Source organism: Octopus bimaculoides, chromosome 3 (genome assembly GCF_046866305.1).
Source record: "Octopus bimaculoides isolate indiv1 chromosome 3, ASM4686630v1, whole genome shotgun sequence".
Taxonomy (NCBI): domain Eukaryota; kingdom Metazoa; phylum Mollusca; class Cephalopoda; order Octopoda; family Octopodidae; genus Octopus; species Octopus bimaculoides.
Window position 1 is genome coordinate 21,352,400 of NC_142930.1, and position 23,754 is coordinate 21,376,153.

Sequence of the window (23,754 nt, forward strand, 5' to 3'; positions counted from 1 at the left end):
GATTTTTGAACTTTGGACCTTACAGAGGCAGTGACTAGTGACCTAGAACTTTGATGATATGCTGTGCACGAGAAGACCCATCAAGCCAAGTGAAATTGTGGTTGTGGCCAATGCTGGTGTTACATAACTGGCACTCATGCTGGTGCTACATAACTGGCACTCATGCTGGTGGTACATAAAAAGCACCATTCAAGCATTGAGCATCACAGAGGCAAGCCAGCTAATGCCAGTGGGACATGTACCACACCTCTCGAGTGCTGGACCTCATGGAGGCAATGATGAATGACTGAGACCTTTGACATCATGCCATGTTTGAGAAGAAAACTCATCAAGCCAAGTAAAATCATAGTCGTGACAGATACTGGTGTCACACAAATGGCACCTGTGCTGGTGGCAGATAAAAGCACCCATTACACTCTCAGAGCAGTTAGCATTAGGAAGGGCATCCAGCCATAGAAACTATGCCAAATCAGACTGGAATCTGATGCAGCCTTCCGGCTTGCCAGGCCTGGTCACACTGTCCAACCCATACCAGCATATCTATTTCTCTGTGAATATGGTGATGATTTGAAGAGAAAAACTATTTGACCATACCTGAAGTTTGCCAGATCCTTGTTGGAGATAATAATCAAAGTATAAACTATGGCCTGCTGGAGGCACAACATTTGGAAAAGAAAGATGTGTCTTGTCTCCAGGTTTGCCATTTATAGAATCAACATACATGTAATAGTCTGAAAGAAAAGAAAGAAAATGGGAATTAAAGGATAAAACAATGATGTATCTTCAATACTGGTTTCTTTTATTGCTAGAAAAGTAGTTGATAAGGAACACTATAAGAACAAATGACAGCATTATTTCCTCCTCTTCCTTCTCTTATTTTGATTGTGCATGTCAATGTATGATGGACTCTTCCGTGGAAGATGATGTATATGTGTTCAGTTTTTACTGAATGACCTGCACAAATGATTTGTTTATAGTGACCGTCTGACAGGCCTTCATGCCGGTGGCACGTAAAAGCACCCACTACACTCTCGGAGTGGTTGGCGTTAGGAAGGGCATCCAGCTGTAGAAACTCTGCCAAATCAGATTGGAGCCTGGTGTAGCCATCTGGTTTCACCAGTCCTCAGTCAAATCGTCCAACCCATGCTAGCATGGAAAGCGGATGTTAAACGACGACGATGATGATGATGATGATCAAATGCATGTGCTGTACATAAGCTCACTCCCTCCATTCAATCGACATTTGCTGAACAGATACATGGTGTACCACATATCTGGTGTCAAAGTGACTGCAGAGCAATGTGAGATGAAATGTTTTGCTCAAGAACACAACCTGGTCCAGGAATTGAAATCACGATCTCATGATCAGAAATGCAACACTCTAACCATTAGGCCATGTGTCCTGAATATACGCACTACTACTACTACTACTACTACTACTGTTACTGCTGTTGTAGTAGCAACTGTAAGTAGTAGTATTAGTAGTAGTTGCAGCAGCAGTTGGAGGAGTAGGAGAAGCATTATAGATATCTCAAATTTAGTAAAATGTCAAAATATAATGGATTTTTTAAAGAGGAAATTTTACTGAATGTATCTTAACCTTAAGAATTACTATTTGATAATGGATTACAAAATATATAATAATGCATTATAATATCTGACTTACGGCTGTCATATGAGTAGCGACGAGGTCGCGGAAAACCATGATAATCTGAAGAAGATCCTCGGCTCCAGTTATATCTGGTATTCACTGGACACTCAACATGGAAATTACACAGATGTATTTCTTTGAATTTGCAAAAATGGTATGTAAGACCCACTGTTGAAAGACATAATCAATAACATTAGTGAATTTACAAAGGACAAGACAAAATGTAAAATCATATAGTTTATTTAAATCATCAAATAGTTTACTTGAAATATAAGCTTTAAACAATGAAAGTATAAGAATGTGCAACAAAAATTGTAAATTTAATCAATATTTTAAGTCTGGTAAGTTCAAATTGGGAAATGAAAAATATTAAATTGATGGCATTACATTTCCCTTGAAGACCTTAAACCACATTACATTTTCTGATATGACCGTTGATAAAAATAGCATAAATTTGCATATTAAAAAAGAATCAAGCATATAAAACAAAATATATGAAACTCAAAAATTAGTTGAAAAATTGTCTCAAGAATTTAGAGGTTAATATCAATGTCATTCCCTACTCATCTTCTTATTATACTCTATGTTTATGGAACTTTCCATGATAGTTTTGATATTGAGTACAATTGACATTTCATTTTAAAGATTTTATTTCAGGTTTAGAATTTATTAAAGACAAAATATTGAATGGGTTTTTTTATTCTTCAACATCATGCTACTTATCCTTATTCTTTGTTTATAATTATGCATGCATATGATTAAAAAGTAACTCACATATTATACTATATAAGCTTTCTATCTAATTTCTTCTGTAATTTTCAACCGTTTTAAGTATTTTTACAAGTTTGGTAGGTGATATAAAAGATTAACTAGAAATACTTAATATCAGAATTAATATATTCCTAAAAACACTTTTACTAGATCATTTGTGCGGGTGGCACATAAAAGACACCATTTCGAGCGTGGCCGTTTTCGTGCGGGTGACACGTAAAAGCACCCACTACACTCTCTGAGTGGTTGGCGTTAGGAAGGGCATCCAGCTGTAGAAACTCTGCCAAATCAGACTGGAGCCTGGTGTTGCCATCCGGTTTCACCAGTCCTCAGTCAAATCGTCCAACCCATGCTAGCATGGAAAGCGGACGTTAAACGACGATGATGATGATGATGATGATTTGAAAGTTCAATGATCTGATGATAAAATTGAAACTAAGATCTCTTGGTTTGGACAAAATTGATATATGGTTAAGTATGAGAGTGCATAGCTGAATGGTTAAGTAGTTCCCTTCTCTAACAAAAGATTTTAGATTCTATTCTACTTTCTTGACATGTAGAGAAGTTTCTGCTTCAAATCCTTGGATTGATTCAACCATTTTGAATGAAACAGGTAGGTGGAAAGATATGTGGAAGGCTCTCTAATGGATAATTGTACTAATCCTAGGATGCAGTCTTACCAGACAATATTATACAGGGTCTACTGGAGGATTGTGTTAAAGGTACAAGAGTTTAAGGAATGTTCAACAATTTACACTAAAAGACAACGAGAGGGTAGCTTTATTAATTAGTCAGACAAATGGAATTCTTATTCGTCAAAACTCATACTAGGTTCAGTCATTATTTTTTCTGAGTAAGGCATGTAAAATAAGCTAGTTCTAAAATCTCTGTTAGAGATGAATATAGTAGCTGTACTGGCAAGTAATGTTTGTTGCCGCTTCAACATAGCTATTCTGTTTGAATGTACATTACTCCAAGCGGACATTTCATGTAGCTGGTTAATGATGCACACTTGCATCCAATATATTGTGAGCAGGGGAGCGAATCTCTACCACCTTCTAATGATGGAATCAGTAGACCAGCTGACATCATGTTATTTTCTACCTATCTTCAGTATTGGACACCTCGTCAGCTAGATATAGTAGTAGTTTGTCTCTGCTCACAATACATATAAATACAAGCTTGCAATATATATAAATTCAAGCAACTAAACTAGTTCTAAAACTGTTTGAGCAACAGATTTTTTTCCCAACACAGAAAAATTCTCTTCCTACCTATCAACCATTATATAAAAAATGCTCCCTCATACTACAGCGGGAGATAGAGAGGAGATTTCAAGCCAAGGGGACATCTTCCTGTGAACAATGCTGCCCAGAACACAGAACTATGCTGCCCAGAATACAGAACTACGCTGCCCAGAGCACAGAACTATACTGCTCAGCTCACAGAACCAGGCCATGGATTACCAAACCAGCTAATTATCAATTCCTAAGACATTTGCCATGTATTTTTATAGTGGTCACAATAAAGAACAGTTGCATTAAATTTACCTGGTTCTTCTTATCATGAGTTTACCTACAATCACACCAGGCACACAGACTAGATCAGTTAATGTATAACCATCATGCAGCTACTTCAAGACAAACTAGCCATAGTTAACTTATCCAAAACTCATAACCAACAGCTGTTATACTTCCTTCAGTCATTAGACTGCAGCCATGCTGGAGCACCACATTGAATTTTTTTTTTTAGTTGAATGAATCAGCCCCAGTACTTATATTTTAAACTTGGTACTTATTCTATCAATCTCTTTTGCCAAACAGCTAAGTTACGGGGATGCAAACACACCAACACATGTTGTCAAGGGGTGGTGGGACAAACACAGACACAAAAACATGCACGCATAGATATATATATACATGTGCATATATATATATATATATATATATATATATATATATATATATATATATATATATATATATATATGTTGTTGTACTTGGGGATGGTTTACTCTTTTACTCTTTTATTTGTTTTAGTCATTTGACTGCAGCCATGCTGGAGCACCACCTTTAGTCGAGAAAATCGACCCCAGGACTTATTCTTTTGTAAGCCTAGTACTTATTCTATCGGTTTCTTTTTGCCGAACCACTAAGTTACGGGGACGTAAACACACCAGCATCGGTTGTCAAGTGATGGTGGAGGGACAAACACAGACACACAAACACACATACATATATATATATATATATATATATATATATACACACATATATATATATATATATACATGCATTGGGCCTCACCGAGGCGACATTGGGCCTCACCGAAGCGATGACTACTGACCAAGACCTTTGGAAATGTGCTGTGCGTGAGAAGACCCGGCAAGCCAAGTAAGATCGTTGCCAGTGCCCCTGGACTGGCTCTTGTGTGGGTGGCACATAAGATGCACCATTTTGAGCATGGCCGTTGCCAGTACCGCCTGACTGGCCTCCGTGCAGGTGACACGTAAAAGCACCTACTACACTCTCTGAGTGGTTGGCGTTAGGAAGGGCATCCAGCTGTAGAAACTCTGCCAAATTTAGATTGGAGCCTGGTGTTGCCATCCGGTTTCACCAGTCCTCAGTCAAGTCGTCCAACCCATGCTAGCATGGAAAGCGGACGTTAAACGATGATGATGATGATGATGATACATATATACGACGGGCTTCTTTCAGTTTCCGTCTACCAAATCCACTCACAAGGCTTTGGTCGGACCGAGGCTATAGTAGAAGACACTTGCCCAAGGTGCCACACAGTGGGACTGAACCCGGAACCATGTGGCTGGTAAGCAAGCTACTTACCACACAGCCACTCCTGCGCCATATGAAGATAACATCAACATTTTGCTTACAACAAGCTAGATTAAAGACTTGGCAAGCATAATTTCAGAAGAATCATTTTTTTGAATTTATGAATTTGTAATGTGACTACAATATTGAATCAATTTACTTTCTGCCAATGTATTGATAATACAAAATCTCAAAGCTCATATTGTAAATCTGACCAAGTCAGCAATGAAGGTGGATGATCTGAGAGTGTAGCTGCTAGAATAAGAATAGCCTGGGCAAAGTTCAGAGAGCTTCTACCTCTGTTGGTAACAAAGGTCCTCTCCTTCAGAGTGAAAGGCAGACTGAGTGTTGCCTGTGTATGAACTGCCATGCTATAAGGCAGTGAAACATGAGCTGTGACTACAGAGGGCATGTGAAGGCTTGAAAGAAATGGAGCTAGTATGCTTTGCTGGCTGTGCAATACCAGTGTGCATGAATGACAAAGCACAAGTGTCTCGAGAGAAAAACTGAGCATAAATGACATCAGGTGTGGCATGCACGAGAGATAAATGCACTGGCATGGTCATGTGATGCATATGGACAAGAACAGTTGTGTAAAGAAGTGCCAATCATTAACTGTGGAGAGAGCCTGTGGAAGAGGTAAACTCAGGGAGACATGGAACAAGGTGGTGAAGCATGATCTTTGTGTGCTGGGCCTCATGGAGGTGATGACTGGTGACAGAGACCTTTGGTGATATACTTTGCTTGAGAAAACTCATCAAGCCAAGTGAAATCATTGTCGTGGCTGTTGCTGACATCATGTAATTGGCACCCATCAAATTATAACTGTGAACGTTGCAGGTAGCATGATCCTTGAATGTTGGGCCTCACAGAGGTGATGGCAAGTGACCAAGGCCTTGGTGATATGCTGTGCTTGAGAAGATTTGTTAAGTGAAGTGAAGCCATAATCATGCCCATTGCCAGTATTATGTAAATAGCACCCATGAATTTGTAGTTGTGGATGTTACTGGTGTCGTGTAAATGGCACCTGCATCAGTGGCACGTAAAAGGCACCCATTACACTCTCAGAGTGGTTGGCATTAAGAAGAGCATCCAGCTGTAGAAACCATACCAAATCAGACTGGAACCTGGTGCAGCTCTCCTGTTTACCAGTTCCAGCCAAGCCATGTAACCTATGCTAGCAAAGAAAGTCGACATTAAATGATGATCATCATCATGTGGTTATAAATTTAAACCTCACTTCAGCCATTGTGTTGTACCCCTGATCAGGACACATAACTCTAATTGTCCCACAACAGATGCCACTCTGTTTTCAAACAAAGGTGGGAATCCAGAATTGTAAAAATAATTGTTGCAGCAAAACAACCCTGACAATGCAAGAATGGGAAAATGGATTAAAAAATATCAAGAAAAGTAATTTGAATAAAATTGAGAAGAAATTCAATTTAAAATGAAGATATTTTGAATCTTACATTTGCATGTTTCATTGTGGACTTCAATGTCATCCAGGTATGCATATGTGTTCCCTCGGGAATTAATATTTGTTGTCATCTGAAAGATCAGCCCTAATTTTGTTGAAACTGGGAGATTTACACATGCTGTTATTAAATTAGTAATATCATTGAAATTTGAAGACCAACTTTTATTCTGTGAATAAAAATCATAAGTAATTAGTGCAAACTCTTTCATATTTCCTCTCATTTGGTATTTGAAGGTGATACTAGAATTTTCCTTCACATCTGCTTTAGGGGACTGCATTTGAAATTTTGCATTTTCAGTATTTGTATTTGAATAAACATTTAAGTAAATGTTTGTGTCTGTAAAATAAAGAAAACAAGCAAAATACGTTAATATTGGTATGTAGTTTAAAATGAAGTTGTCAGAATAGTGACTAAGCTAATGATAAATCCAAAATACATAGTAACAATAAGTTAATAATTTTCTAACAAGGAACTTGTGGATCCGTTGTTCATTTTCAGTTTGAGATGAAACTAAGTCATTTAGTCTGGTGCTCAACCGTTTTACCTCTCTACTGACTATGAAAACATCCAGTGCAGAAAAAATTTTATGAAGGTAGAAAACATGTCTCTTGAAATAAGGTAGTAAAATATTTGACTGAAACTTTATACATATGAAATGAAAGAAAAGGCTGTACTGATGATTTCAGCAAAATCATTAGTTCAGGTTTTTCTATAGACATTTGCTTCGGTCTGAATGATTAAACAATGGAGTGGTTAAAGATAGGACATGCATGAATTAATATAATCAACTGATCTAACAAACAGACCATCCCAGTTTGGAAAGCCTGGAAAATTTATTGTACAAAAGAAAAAATGAAAATGAAGCATAGCTGAAAAAGAGAAAACTCATAAAAAACTAAATGCCTGGAATGCTTGAAAATCACATACATATTCCAGGAGAGAAACAAATGCAAACATAAATAATAATGATTTCAAATTTTAGCACAAGACCAGCTGCTTTGGAGGTAGGGTAAGTTGATTACATCAGCCCCATTGCTCAGCTGATATTTATTTTATCAACTCCAAAAGGATGAAAGGCAAAGTCAACCTCAGCAGAATTTGAACTCACAACATGAAGACAGACAAATTGCCACTCAGCATTCTACCCAGTATGTTAATGATTCTGCCAGCTCACTACCCTAATAGTTATAATAATAATATTAATAATAATAATCCTTATTATTATTATGAGGAATATAAGAGATGCCACGACAATATAAAGGAATATAAGAGACGCCATGACAATATAGCCAGGCTTGTCCATTAGACACTCTACAACAAGTATGGACTTGACAGAGTAAAAAATTGGTACCACCACAAACCTAAAGGCATCGTTGAAAATAGAAATGTGACATGACTAAAAAGAGAATGGCATTAAAAAGCTTCCATGACCAAACCAGTCACCTACTGAACACCTCTGGGCATAATGGACAGGACATGAAAACATCTTCAAAGTCAGATCTTTTGAGATTACTGCATGAAACTTAGCAAGAAATTAAATTCCTTAAGAGAATATTCGTCATCTGATCAGTAGTATGCCTAATAAGGCACTTGCATTGGAAAATGCTAGGAACATGTCTACTAGATATCAGATATTTACATTATAATAATTAATAAATAATTCAAATGTATAATTTTAGATTTAAATGAATTTTAACGATTAGAGGGGTGTCTATTTACTTTTGTTATGTCTGTATACATGTCTATATTCATATGATGACATTTTGGGTAACAAAAAATGAAATTTACCGCTTGAATCTGAATTTTGGTACACAGTTTTCCATGGAAGATTAGAACGGTATACTGTATATTTGCATGTTTTGCTTTGAAAGTCACAGTCAAAGGGACCTGCAGCAATATAAAAAAATATAATGTAAAAGAAAGTTTATGCATCATAATTTGAAGAACTAAATTTCTGCATTTTCAAAACAGATAAATTTCTTTGAAAGTTTGTCTTACTGGTACAGAAATATTCAAAGGAAAAAGAAATGGTTCTCCCTATACTTCCAATTCAAATAATAATTAATTAAATTACAACAATTTTATAATGTCTCTGCATAGATATTAAAAAGAAAAATCTTAAACCTCAATTTTTTTATGTCTTTTTTTTGTATGAAAAATATAATTTATGAAAAAACTATAATGGATATTGTTTTTGAGTCCAAATTTCTCCTATTTTAGATTTTTTTTAAAGCATGCATCATCTATATTAACATTATTTTATTTTTTATGCACCCTTTTAAAGCCTAGCCAGGCTCATGGGCCCGGTTTCCTGATTTCTATGGCGTATGTGGTCCCCCCAGCTGGATGGAATGCCAGTCCATCGCAGCGTTACTCAAGAAACAGGAAGAAAGAGTGAGAGAAAGTTGGGGTGAAAGAGTACAATAGGGGTCACCCCCCCCCCCTGCTGGGGCCTCGTTGAGCTTTAAGTGTTTTTGCTCAATAAACACACACACAACGCCCGGTCTGGGAATCAAAACTGCAATCCTCTGACCGCGAGTCAGCTGCCCTAACCACTGGGCCATTGCGCCTCCACGATCATCTATATTAACATACTGAAATTAAAATTTTTAATATCAATTTATTCAACCAGTAGTTTTCAGCTAAATTTTTTTCTATTTCATTTATTGGTACAAAAAAAGGACTAATCATTTTACTGAATGTTTTCATTGTACTGTTTATGTGGCTAAAATGTGTATTTTATGATGTAATTCCGAACAGTTTACTCAATAAAGTTATTAGAAGAGAAGATATACTGTATTATCTGACAGTTTTACAGTTGTTGAATTTAATGTAGCATAACAATTAAAAATGACCAAACTATTAACTTCAGTGTACACATTTTGTGTTTACTGTAGAAACTCTGCCAAATTAGATTGGAGCCTGGTGTAGCCATCCGGTTGCACCAGTCCTCAGTCAAATCGTCCAACCCATGCTAGCATGGAAAGCGGACGTTAAACGATGATGATGATGATGATGATAAAACTTGATCAAAGAAATCACTATTTTTCTATGCCCCATTCCTACATATATTCATTCCCCTAGACTGGGTTTGAACTCAAAATCCTTATTTCTAATGCAAATTTTCAATATTTTGCTATCACTGTGTAACTAACAGAAGATTGACCAGTGTCTGAACAGTGTCAAAGAACGAGTTTAATGCTCTAGAGATAGGAGTAGTATTTTGCAGAGATTACATTTACACTTTGTAAAGTACAAATAGCTGCTTATTGTTGAATTTGTTTCCTTTATGAAGGAAAACTTTAGACTCTTTAATATACTTGAAAAACTTTGAATTTCTAAGCATTTCATGCTGGAATTGACAAACAACTATGCCAAGGTTGGTTTGTAAAGTGAGATTCTGCTTTGAAGAAAGAATAAAAGGTTCCTTTATGAGGATATGCAAAGTTTTTTCTAAGTTGAGAAAATTTTTTGAAAAAGAGTAGATTTATTATGGATTTTTCATGATTTTCTCCTAGCACTCTACTCTCTGTTTAACTATTTTAGTTGCCAGTACTTACAGCTAGTTATGGATTCATAGTACAGATATTTTGATATATTATAATACAGTGGCAAATTCCACCAAAATGTCAATTCAATAATGCTTTTTACTAATACCGAATGGACAGTGTAATCAATTGTACTTATAAACCCCAGTCTTTTCAATGTTGATAAAATTTGTTCTAGAGGTGAGAATGATGAAATTAACTGTTTAGGCTGGTGCAATACCACTTCATTTATTTATATCTACCCAGTGATCAAGTCAATAATAGTTACTCTCATCATATATAAACAAGCCCTATCAATTTAGCAAACCATCTTACATATGAAAAATGAAATTTTTAAACATTACCAGGGCATTCTTTTTCTTCAACTACTACATTGTCTATTGCAATGTCTCCTTCGTATGAATATCCTCTTACAGCTACAAATATGATTTCACTTATGTCATTTTCAATATGCAAACATGCTTTGTGCCAGTATTTTCCTTTGTTTCCTTTCTTTGTCCAAACTACTTCTTTGCTTGAAGATAGTTTAGCTAATGATTTACTAGTGTTAAATATGACATATAGCTGACCAATTTCATTTCCAAACATGTTGTATGCAAACTTCAGATTTTTCCCTTTGACATTAGAAACTAGAAACTTCAGCTCTGCTCTAGCATTAGGCTTTCCATAAGAAGCTTCTGCATACATATAGTATCCTGCAAACAAGTGAGAACATTAATTCATCAGTAGTTTATTAAAATTTAGACAGTGTAATTGGATATTAAAATTACTGATCAATTTTTATGAAGAAAAATTTTATATTTAACAGGATTATTTTAAGTGGATATAAATGTTAACTCAGTTGTAATATATAGGTTTTAAATTTTAGCAAAAGGCTAGCAAGTTTGGGTAAGTCAATTACATTAAATCCAGTGCTTGACTGATGCTTATTTTATCAACTCTGAAAGCATGAAAGGCAAAGTCAGCCTCAGCAAAATTTGAACTCAGAATGTAGTCGGACAAAATGCCACTAAGCAATTTGCACAGTATGCTAATTATTCTGCCAACTCAACACCTTACTCACTTGTAACATATTAAAATTTTATCACTTAACTTTCAATAAGACATCATTTAACTTTCAATAAGTTTTCAAAAATGAGTAAAACTAAAGGATATAAGATAATTGGTGTAGACATGGTTGTGTACTTATGAAGTTCACTTTGCAGTTTGACTGAACTCTGATTCAGTAAAACTGAACACCAAAACATTCAGCATAACATATATCTTTTTCTATAGTCCTGCTACAATAACTTGAGACTAAATTTGGTAGATGGAAGCAGTACAAAGTCCATCACACACACACACAAGAGTGTATAAAGATTTATATACAGAGAGAAGACCCTTGACAAGACTTCTTACATGCTAAAAATGGCATTTAAACCCAAACCAAGAAAAAAAGAATTCTTGAGGCACACTGTTAATGGCACTAGAGTGAACAAAATAAAAAATTAGTTAATCCTATACTCGAGTTTCACTATTAATATTTAGTTAATCTGATACTCGAGTATAGAATTAATAATTTTTTTATTTTGTTCACTCTAGTGCCATTAACACACCTATATATAAAAATATGTGATGTCTTATGACTATTTACACAGTATATAAAAATATATATTAAGAAGCATCAGGTGTGGTGTACAAGAGAGACAACTGCACTGGTATGGTTATGTGTTATGCATGAATGAAGACAGCTTTGTAAAGAAGTGCTGATCTCTAACTGTGGAAGAGGTAAATTAAGGAAGACCGGGGATGAGGTGGTGAAGCATGACCTTTGAATGGTGGGCCTCATTGAGACAATGACTAGTAACCAAAACCTTTGGGGATATGCTGTGCTTGAGAAGACCCAGCAAAATAAGTGATATCATTGCTATAGCCTATGCCGGTGTTGCATAACCAGCCCATTTAATAGTTCCCTACAGTCACTGGGCAATGTGCTGTGCTTGAGAAGACCCAGCAAAATAAGTGATATCATTGCTATAGTCTATGCCGGTGTTGCATAACCGGCCCATTTAATAGTTCCCTACAGTCACTGGGCAATGTGCTGTGCTTGAGAAAACCTATTGAGTCCATTAAAAATCGTTATCCTGGCCAATAACAGTACAGCCTGACTGGCACCAATTCCAATGGCACGTAAAAAGTACTATTCGATCATGACCGATGCCAGTGCTGGTGACACATAAAAGCACCATTCAAGTGTGGTTGATGCCAGTGCCACCTGACTTAAAAAGCATCCACTACACACTCAGAGTGGTTGGCATTAGGAAGAGCATCCAGCTGTAGAAACCTTGCTACATCAGATTGGGCCTGGTGCAGCCTCCAGGCTTGCCAGTCCTCAGTGAAACCGTCCATCCCACGCCAGCATGGAAAGCGGACATTAAACGACAACGACAATGATGATGATGATATATATTTAATAACAGTTTAATTTGTATCCATGCAATTTAAAGTTTTGTGGGCTTGTAAATCTCTTCAGGCTTAGGTAAATTAATGAAGGAAGTTCAAGGAGGCTACTGGAGATTGTGTTGCTATTGGTTAAGGCAGGTCAACATGGTGTTGTTGATATCAATAGTGTTATAGTAACAACATCAAATAGAAATCCCAGTCTATATATCTAGGACTGTGCAGTTGGAGAGAATGTTGGTGGTGCCTCACAGACAAGGAAATGGAGAGAAAATTGCTACTAACACCAGTTGCCAGTATGCATATGTGTGTAGATTTAACTGTTACATGAATGCATGAGCATTCATATCTGGTGTGTGTGCATATGTGTCTGCTGTGTGTGTGTTTACTGTAAGTGTGAGCTGATAGAATTGGTTTGCTGGTGCATATGTATGTGTACTTTAGTGTGTGTATTAGGTGTGTATCAGGTGTGTGCATGTGTGCTAATTTATGTGTACATTAGTGTCCACTGTGTGTATATGTATGTGCATATATATGTGCTTTAGTATCTGCTGTGTGTATGTGTGTATTTATTTGGCATGCACGTTTGAATCAGTATATATATGAATACGTTTGGTATATGTGTATATGTGTATCTCTGTATTTATGTATGTATTCATATGTATGTGTATGTGCACGAATGGGTGCATGTATGTTTACATCTGGTGTGTATGTATGTGTGTACTGCTTGTATTTATATGTGTGTGAGAACATATGGTGAGTGCATTCAGGGACTAGTGTGTGGGTATACGGATACTGATGTGCTGGTGTGTTGTGTTTCGTGCCACATAGTGGCAACAGCATCATTGGATGGGTGGGTATCCAGGTTTGTTGTCGGATTAGGGTTTAGCAGGAACTAATTAGGATTTAGGCTTTAGCAGTCGTCTCACTCGCACACCACATCTGATGCCTCTTATGTCTAACTTTTCTCTCAAGATGCGTATACTCTGTTGCACATGCACACTGACATTGCACATTTAGCAAAAGCATACTGGCTTCATTTTTTTCAAGCCTACACATGTCTTTGGCTGTCACAACCCATGTTTCACTGCCATGCAGCATAGCTATTTGCACACAGACATCAAACAATCTGCTTTTCACTCTGAGAGAGAGGTCCTTTGTTGCCAGCACGGTAGGAGCTCTCTGAACTTTGCCCAGCCTAATCTTATTTTCACAGCTACGCTCTTGGAGCATCCACCCCCACTACTAACTTGGTCAGCTAGATAATGGAAGCTATCTACTACCTCTAGCTTGCCCAACTGACAGTTGATGGAGTTTATTTTCTGCACATTTTCAGCATTTATTGTACCTCTGCATCTTCCACATTCAAAAGCTAGTTTACCTTTCCTTTTAACCTTCCTTCGATATTGTTGCGCCTTTTATGTGTCCAAAGCCTACACCAGGTACGTCTTATGGAGTTTCTACCTACACCTTTTCTACAGATTGAGCAGGGCCATCTATCAGAAGGGATTTGTGATTTGTCTGTCTTCCTACTTACTAAGACTTTGGTTTTCACTATATTAACTCTAGACCTTGCTTCCATTCCTGGAACTTTTCTCTAGTTCAGATAGTGATCCAGCTATGAGAGCAAGGTCATCAGCACAAAGGAGTTCCCAGGGGCAGCCTGTCTTGAATTTCTTTGTTAATGCCAGGCGGACTACGATGAACAAGAGGCGGGGGGCTGAGCACCGATCCTGGGTGAACCCCTACTTCTACCTGGAATTGTTTGCTGTACTCATGGCCAACCCACAAATTATTGGTAGCATCCCTGTATAGGGCTTGTACAACTCTAACCAATCACTTGTCTATCCCTAGTTTCCACATTGACCACCAGATAATGGATCGGGGGACCCTGTCAAAGGCTTCCTCCAAGTTAATAAAGGTCAGGTACAGAGGATTATCTTTGGCTAGGTATTTCTCGATCAGCTGTCTTAACAGAAATATAGCATCAGTGGTGCTTCTCCCTGGCACAAAACTAAACTGCATCTCACCTAAACTAACTCTCTCCCTAATTAGTTGAAATATGATTTTCTCTGTAACTTTCATCACCTGACCCAACAATTTGATACCTCTGTAATTATTTCTATCTAAGGCATCAACCTTACCTTTGTAGCAGTTGACTATAGTGCTGCTACATCAGTCATTGGGTATGACTCCTTTGTGAACCACCTAATTTATAATACAGGTGACTAGACCATAACCCACACTGCCAGCAGTGATTTGTGATGGGATGGGGCTTTTCCTGTCTTCATATCCTTAATTGCTGTCGATTTGAGTTGCTGGTCCTTCAATTGGGTCAACATTTGGCAGACTCTTCCCCTCCCATTCATTCTATACATTCAGCAGTCTTTCATAATGCCATTTCCAAGTCTCTTTCTTTGCAGAATTATTGGATGCAAGTGCTCCATCATCTATATGGACACATTTCTCTCCTATGCCATCATGATTTTCTCCCACACACTGTCTTGCAATCCGAAACACTTCAGTTCTTTGGTTTCCACGTTGCTGAACATAGGCAAACTTCTTCTTTTCTTCTCCTTTGGCTAGATATACTTGTCTTCTAGCATCCCATCTGGCATTCTGATACAGTTCCTCCCCACCCCCATTCTTCTAGGACTTCCAAGCCTGTTTCTTAACTCTAATGTCCCTGTCTGTTGCATCATTCCACCACCATGTTACCCTAGGTCTGGATGGAACCTTGCACCAGCCACACACACACACACACACACACACACACCTATATATATGAAATATAAATAACATATATGCATATATATATTATTTATATTATTATATGATTGAATGTCACGCAACCATTTCCAAGTAAGTTTTATCTATCTATCTATCTATCTATCTATCTATCTATCTATCTATCTATCTATCTCTCTCTCTCTCTCTCTCTCTATATATATATATATATATATATATATATATATATATATATATATAATCCAAATAAGAAGACAAAGAAAGACTTTAACACATCTTTAATGAACATTTACAATTGTTTCTGTACCAGCTCTACTTTTAATGCCAGTTCCTGTATCCATATGCATACACACACACACACACACACACACACACTCACACACATGAAATATATTTGGACATAAATATTGTGCATAGTAAAACAAAATAAATAAATTAAACTTACCATTGGTTTTTCTTGAATTATCAGTGCTAGGCCCAGTTTTACTTGATGGAGTTGCTCCCTTCCTCCTCTTCCATATATATTCATTAGGGTTCATACAGCTAATTTCATATTGACAGAGCAGTGGATTATCAAATGTGCATACATGATTTGTGATCCCAGCTAAAATATAAAACAATAACAATATACATTGGTATGATGAAAGCTGGAGGGCATATCAGCCGAAACATGGTGTTAACAACAAACAAGATAAGGACAAATATCTGTCAAATGTAAATAATGTAAATAACGTTGGTAGATTACAAATTTGAAAGTTGGAATGTTACTCATTTTCTTGATGCCAGAGAGAGGAAATATGATCTTTTATCAGATTTAATTTGAACTGAAATGAAGAGAGATGTAAATGAAGACTTTAAGAGAGTTAATCATTTGCTATACCGATTTTGCTGCTTGTATGCCCATTTAAAATCCTACATTTACTATATTTTTGAAAGAATTAGCAACTCATTAACTTTACCTTTATTTTCATTTTCATGAAAATAGATGCTACATTAGGTACTATCTAACTGAAATTATTGAAATTTCATTTGTCTTCGCAAAGTAATTTTTAAAAATATCATATAGGTACAGGAGTGGCTGTGTGGTAAGTAGCTTGCTTACCAACCACATGGTTCCAGGTTCAGTCCTGCTGCGTTGCACCTAGGGCAAATGTCTTCTACTATAGCCTCGGGCTGACCAAAGCCTTGTGAGTGGATTTGGTAGATGAAAACTGAAAGAAGCCCGTCATATATATATCATCATCATCATCATCATCGTTTAACGTCCGCTTTCCATGCTAGCATGGGTTGGACGATTTGACTGAGGACTGGTGAAACCGGATGGCAACACCAGGCTCCAGTCTAATTTGGCAGAGTTTCTACAGCTGGATGCCCTTCCTAACACCAACCACTCAGAGAGTGTAGTGGGTGCTTTTACGTGTCACCCGCACGAAAACGGCCACGCTCGAAATGGTGTCTTTTATGTGCCACCCGCACAAGCCAGTCCAGGGGCACTGGCAACGATCTCGCTCGAAAATCCTACAGGAGCCAGTCAGGCGGTACTGGCAACGGCCACGTGTGTTTGTGTATCTGTGTTTGCCCCCCACCCCCAGCACAACATCGCTTGACAACCAATGCTGGTGTGTTCATGTCCCCCGTAACTTAGCGGTTCAGCAAAAGAGACCGATAGAATAAGTACTAGGCTTACAAAGAATAAGTCTTGGGGTCGATTTGCTCGACTACAGGCGGTGCTCTAGCATGGCCGCAGTCAAATGACTGAAACAAGTAAAAGAGTAACTGAAACTTTTATTTTAAAGATAATTTATTTCACATTCTACAAAATATTTTATTTCACATTATACAAAATAACTTGAATTGACTTTTCCATAAATGACTTTTCTAAAAACATATATATTTGGAAATGTGCTGTGCATGAGAAGACCCGGCAAGCCAAGTAAGATCGTTGCCAGTGCCCCTGGACTGGCTCTTGTGTGGGTGGCACATAAGATGCACCATTTTGAGCGTGGCCGTTGCCAGTACCGCCTGACTGGCCTCCGTATGATTTTCGAGCGAGATCGTTGCCAGTGCCCCTGGACTGGCTTGTGCGGGTGGCACATAAAAGACACCATTTCGAGCGTGGCCGTTGCCAGTATCGCCTGACTGGCCTTCGTGCAGGTGACACGTAAAAGCACCTACTACACTCTCTGAGTGGTTGGCGTTAGGAAGGGCATCCAGCTGTAGAAACTCTGCCAAATTTAGATTGGAGCCTGGTGTTGTCATCCGGTTTCACCAGTCCTCAGTCAAGTCGTCCAACCCATGCTAGCATGGAAAGCGGACGTTAAACGATGATGATGATGATGATGATGATATATATATATATATATATATATATATATATACACACACACACACATCACACACACACACACACACACACACACACACACACACACACACACATACACACATATATATATATTTATTTCCCTCAGTTTTCTTTGCAGTAGCACACCTGTTTCTCTCTTCATTCCTGATCTTTCTCTCTCTGGCTGAGTAACCTTGTACTTCCTCTACAACAAGACACCAGTATCTGTCTCACAATAGCGTTTTCATCATCACCTCCACCAATGCGTCCTTCCTTCTTAAAAGTTTATGTCATACAAGTACTTGGTGACCCTGTCAGTGCAGGTGCCACTTAAAAGCACCTAGTCCACACTGTAAAGTGGTTGGTGTTAAGAAGAGCATCCAGCAGTAAAAACCTTTACAAAACTGACCTCGCTTGTGCTTGTGCCACATAAAAAGCATTAAGTCCACTCTGCTGAGTGGTTGGTGTTAAGAAGGGCATCCAGCTGTAAAAATCCTGCCCAAACTGTCACAGAAGTCTGGTGCAGGCTTCAGCCTGGCTGGCTCTTGTAGTACTGTCCCACCCATGCTAACATGGAAGATGGATGTTAAACGATGATGATAATGATGATAATTATAGTGACAATGATGACATTGGGTCATCCCATACTTAATGTGGATTTTTTCAATTGCATGAACTAAAAGTCAGAGAGAGACAGGATAAACTATCTTCATCAACTTGCTATAAAAACAGGTAGTAATTTTACCTTGTACTTATTCTTAGAGCAAGTTTTGAAGAGTGCAGTTCGATTTTAACAGGTATTTTTTCACAGCTATGATGGAAGTGACAAAGGATCATGTTCAATATATTTTGCTTTATGAGTTCAATAAAGGCAACAATGCAATGGAAAGTGTAAGGTATATTAATGCAGTATATGGGGATTAGACAATAAGTGCAAGCTAGTGTCAATGGTGGTTCCAGAAATTCTGAGCCAGAAACTATAGCCTAGAAGACATCTCTTGTCCTAGAAAATCTGTAGAGCCTGACAAAGATATCCTACAAACCCTGGTGGAACAAAATCCCATTGTAACTGTTCAGGAATTAGCAGAGAAGTTTGGATTTGGTCATTCAAACATTCAATGAAACCTTCTTGCCATCCGAAAAGTCAGCAAATTGGGTCAATAGGTTACTTGCAAATTTTCCAAGTCTAATCACATGTAGAATATGAATGCGTGCTCTTCTTTGCTGTCACATCTCACAAATAAACCTTTTTGGACTGAATAGTGATTGGTGATGAGAAATGGGTTCTCTATAAAAATGTCAAGTGTCAAAGACAGTGGGTAGGGAAAGGAGAAACACAGGCACTCCAAGCTAAAGAAGGTCGTCACACCCACATGTGGTTAGGAAGCAAGCTTCTTACAATGCAGTCGCACCTACACCTAATTTTTACAGTGCATACAGGATGGTGCCAGTGGTTTCAAGATTAGGAAGAATCTAGCAGTAATATTTAGCTTAAACAAAGTAACCACAGGGATAAGCCTGCACACATACATACATACAAATTCTATATGGAGAACCCTGTCCAAGCTATGAACACATAAGAAGTGTAGTAGAGTCACAGGAATGCACCCCTTACATTCAGCAACAGAGACATCCAGCAACGGAGACCATGCCAAAACAGACAGAGCTTGGCACTGTCTTCTGACTTACCAGCTCCTGTCAAACTATCCAACCCATGCCAGTATGAAAAATTGAATATTAAATGATGATGATGATGATGATGATGATGCCACTACCATCACTGCTGCCACCACCACTACCAACAACAATAGCCATGATGATGACAACGGCAACAATGATGATGATAAGGAAACAATGTGCAATATTTTTCAAAAACATTACTGTTCTTTCCCTAAAATTTTCTTACTGTGTGTTTGAAAAAACAATATCATGTATTCATATCAAAGAACCCAAAACAAATAAATGATACATATGACAATTGTGATGTTAAAGAGATGCATGTTCTCAAAATGAAATGAAGGTATTAGTTGTTCAAATAACAAAACTAAGGTTTTTAATTTAGGGAGAAGACAACAAATTCTGGAGCTAGGAATATCAATTAGGTAAAGTCCAATATCTGACTGGCACTTATTTTAATGATAGTGAAGAGATAAAGACAAAGTCAACATCAGAGAGAACAATTGTGAACTAATGAGAGATCCTCTACATGGCTGCTCATCCTGCCAGAATAGTACACTATTTATCTTCAAAAATAGACATTTTGAATAATGTTATTCTGCATACACTGTGTCTTAATAAACGTTGGAATTGCTACCACTTGAACATCTTAATCATAAGTCTAATTGGCTAAGCTTAACTAAGAGCTAAGCAACAGAAACAGCAATTTAAATGAAATTGGATAGGAAATCTATGTGTACATATTAAATATCTGCAGACAATAACAATCACCACCACCACTGCCGCTGCTGCCACCCCACCATCACTACTTTTAAACATTTAATATTGAAATGCTGCCTTCAAAATGAGACATCTTTATCTCATCATTTTTGGTTGGTTCGTTTTTTGTTTTACTCAATATATCCTTTGTTTAATCTACTATTCATGAGCTAGAACTGCATCCTGATTTTGGATACAACTTTTATAATTATTTTATTTCACTTGCATTACTAATAACCATGTAAAATACAAGAATGTCATAATCTTTATTTAACAAAGCCAAAAAGAAGGCCAACACAGTTGAGTGAACATGTTTAGGTGCAAAATATACTGTCACATGATACTAACACACAGATGTAGTGGGAAATGTACAAAAGAATATAAACTTAATCATGTGTTCATTCTCTACAAACACTTGACAGATGCTAATAAATACTTATAGACTTAGATTAAGTTTCAGTCAATTCACAATACCTATGATATATATAATCTTGCGTTGTTATGTAACACTTACATAGTAAAAGGGAAGTAAGTTGACATTCTGTTTCCATCAGAAAAACGGTGAAAAGATAACATGCACATAGTTTTCTGCATTTATTCAACTAATATTTTATACCTTTTCAAATTACAGAACAGCTTTAATATAAAATGTTTGACCAGATCTGAAATCAAAGACTTTCCAACTGTGAAAGCAGATGTAATTTAGAAAGCAAAACTAAAAGTAATCTAATTTAATTAAAATTTAAGAAATAAAGTTTCTAATAAAAAAGATGAAACAGAATTAAAACACTTAAAGAAAGTAAAGCCACAAAATCCATTCAGCACTTGCAAAGAGAGTAAAACAATTCTACTTACTTCGACAGTAGCCTTTATCAACAAGTAAATCATCAAGACCGATTTTTGAATATCTATCTCTAGCAAAACCAGTGAATACAATTCTTCCACTTTTACTGGGTAAATCCATACAACCATACTGCCACTCAGTTCCACGGTCTCCAGAATCTTGCCATAAATATGGTGTTTTGGTAAACCATGATTTAAGTCCTTCTTCCTCAAATCTTACTTGTAGTGACTTAGTTCCAGTCCCAGGCATGTAATAGAGAAATTCAAGTTTGATCTTTTCATTTGGAATATCAATCATAGGTGAGCTTATAGAGTGTCTCATCCTTGTGTTGTACGAATTAAATTGCAGGTAATTTCCTATAAAACAGTAAAAAAGGTTTTTTGATTATTTCCTTTAATATTTAATGCTAATACATGTTATTTGCTAAGATACAAATAAATTATAAATTGAGTAATATTTAAGTAGACAAAAAGTTTTCTATAAGAAAAATATCTATAATAACATAAGTTTAACTGTTATCTGGTCAATGCTCAACTAATTAGATTCCCCTCATTCACTTCTAATTAACAGAGTTGAATATTCTGTAGTATTTTATATGTTCCAAATTCAAATGATATCATAGCATACTTAGTTTTTCATCTCCTGGAGTTGATTTAGTTCACTTGTATCTCTCCATTATACTTTTATGGTTTATTGTGAAATATATTACAGTAAGTCCTTATAGACCAAATGGCAAATGCATTATCATAAAAAATGGCAAGGGAGTTGTGCTGAAAGGATCATTCCACCTTGCAGAGCAAGTTCCTGTGGATGATGATCTCTACCATCATCAAACTGAGTAGAGAGTTAATTTGGGAGCCCTGGACACTAAAAGATTGCTGTTACTAATTTTCGGCCTGTTTCATATTCATGTAGTAGTTGATGCTTGTAGTAAAGACATTGTTCTTGTTAGTGGCTGTGAAGAAAGATGAGACATGTCTGTTAAATGTTGAGCAATGGTGAAAAGTATCCCTCTTCAAGTTGCAGAAAAGTGCCATATGTTGTGGATATCATGGAGACCCACAAGACTGAAGCATATATCCTGAAGCATATATCCTGAAGCAAGAAGACAATTCTTTCAGGTCATTAAGTACTATACATAAGCAGAAATTAGCATACTCTGAATATATTTGCCTGCTTCATAATACTTGGCAACTTGTGGCAGCATTGCACTGATGATGTGAAACAATGGATCGGGATAGGTAATCAACCTATACTCCATCTGATGACAATTTTCCAAACTGTTTATATGGGCGAGCATTTGTTACAGAAATCATCAGGGGTTATCTGTTGATATGATGGTGCAAAAAGAAGGATGTTGTTTTTTTAATAATATGGATATAATATGAATAAAAGAGAAATATCATCAAATAATAGCAATTGCATTTTATTTATTTAAGCCAATTATTCATATATATATATATATATATATATATATATATATATATATATATATATATATATATATATATATATATATATTTAAATATTTGACTTTTTGCTTCAATAAATTAGGGAGGGTACTGAGTTCTGAATTAATTCTCATTTCTGACTGTGATGTAATATCTTCCTTTCAGAAAAAAAATATACTATTCAGTGCAAGAATATAACATAATAATTGCAATGGTGTTTGCAGTGTAGAGATCCAGCTGCTTAAACATTCATGATTATGAATTTTTTATCATTTCATTAAAGATGACCTCATATAGGCCTCAGAAAAGAAAAACACTTTAGCTAAGAGATTCTTTATATTTATTTTAATAGTTTAAAACTAAGATAAATTTTATTTTATGATAAATGTAAAAATTACAATGTATGAATGTATCATATAATTTTGGTAAGGAGGCAGAACTGGGAAAAGGGGTTAGTGCAGTCAGAGAAGTAACATACATTCATCTGTTCTCTCATTACTGAGTGTTCAGAGAAGGAATAAGATGAGTGGATGTAAGTAGAGTTCATAAATAACATGCTAGTTTTGAAGAGCAGAGACTTTTATAGTAGTGGCAGAAGAGCTAGAGTGAGAAAACAGTGCATCTTTGGACTGAATGTCATTGATTGAATAATTGTGTGTAACAGCAGTGCCTTCCCATGTATGGTAGATATTTAACATTATGGGTCTTAGCATTTGAACTCTGGTTGCAGATAGATGGAATAAATACTGCATTTGTAAAGAAGCTCTCATGTGATTATGCTTGTCAGGTATGAGTACCATTTCATTATAATGTTCATTTTCAGCAGATACTTGTCACAGATATAACAAATATGCCCCACTCAATGGGTTTGACTGAGGCATACATATGTGCTGTGCTTGTAATACTTACAACTTACATACTTACAATGTTGTACTGCTAGGTGAAGCCAAAAGTTACTTGTAGTTTCAGGAAAAGAAATGCCCCATCATCTTTAATATTTGAAATGTCAATATTTTAAATCATTTTACTTGAAATAATAATAAAATGAACAAAAACAATTACCAGAACTAGAAGAAATTTCATTTGCCTTATTTGTGCGAAGTCTCCAACCGCTGCGTATATCTTTGCTATTTTCAATATTATAATTGCAAGTGTCTCTCTCAAAATTGCAGCTAGCATTCCAGTGACCTGTTAATGCAAAATGATTGGT

At 36.6% G+C, this 23,754-nt stretch overlaps 1 protein-coding gene across 2 annotated transcripts in view; it reads right to left on the bottom strand.

Moving 5' to 3' along the window:
* Positions 1-23,754, bottom strand: part of LOC106884080 (MAM and LDL-receptor class A domain-containing protein 2) — a 139,662-nt gene that overhangs the window by 61,053 nt on the left and 54,855 nt on the right. For both annotated transcript variants that reach the window (XM_052966613.2, XM_014935299.3), the window contains exons 8-15: positions 23,607-23,732; positions 21,105-21,449; positions 15,915-16,073; positions 10,627-10,977; positions 8,523-8,621; positions 6,726-7,070; positions 1,667-1,819; positions 595-731 (exon numbers count right to left, since the gene is read on the bottom strand). In XM_052966613.2, the coding sequence (XP_052822573.2) occupies positions 595-731; positions 1,667-1,819; positions 6,726-7,070; positions 8,523-8,621; positions 10,627-10,977; positions 15,915-16,073; positions 21,105-21,449; positions 23,607-23,732 (1,715 nt within the window). The remainder of the gene's footprint in view (positions 1-594; positions 732-1,666; positions 1,820-6,725; positions 7,071-8,522; positions 8,622-10,626; positions 10,978-15,914; positions 16,074-21,104; positions 21,450-23,606; positions 23,733-23,754) is intronic.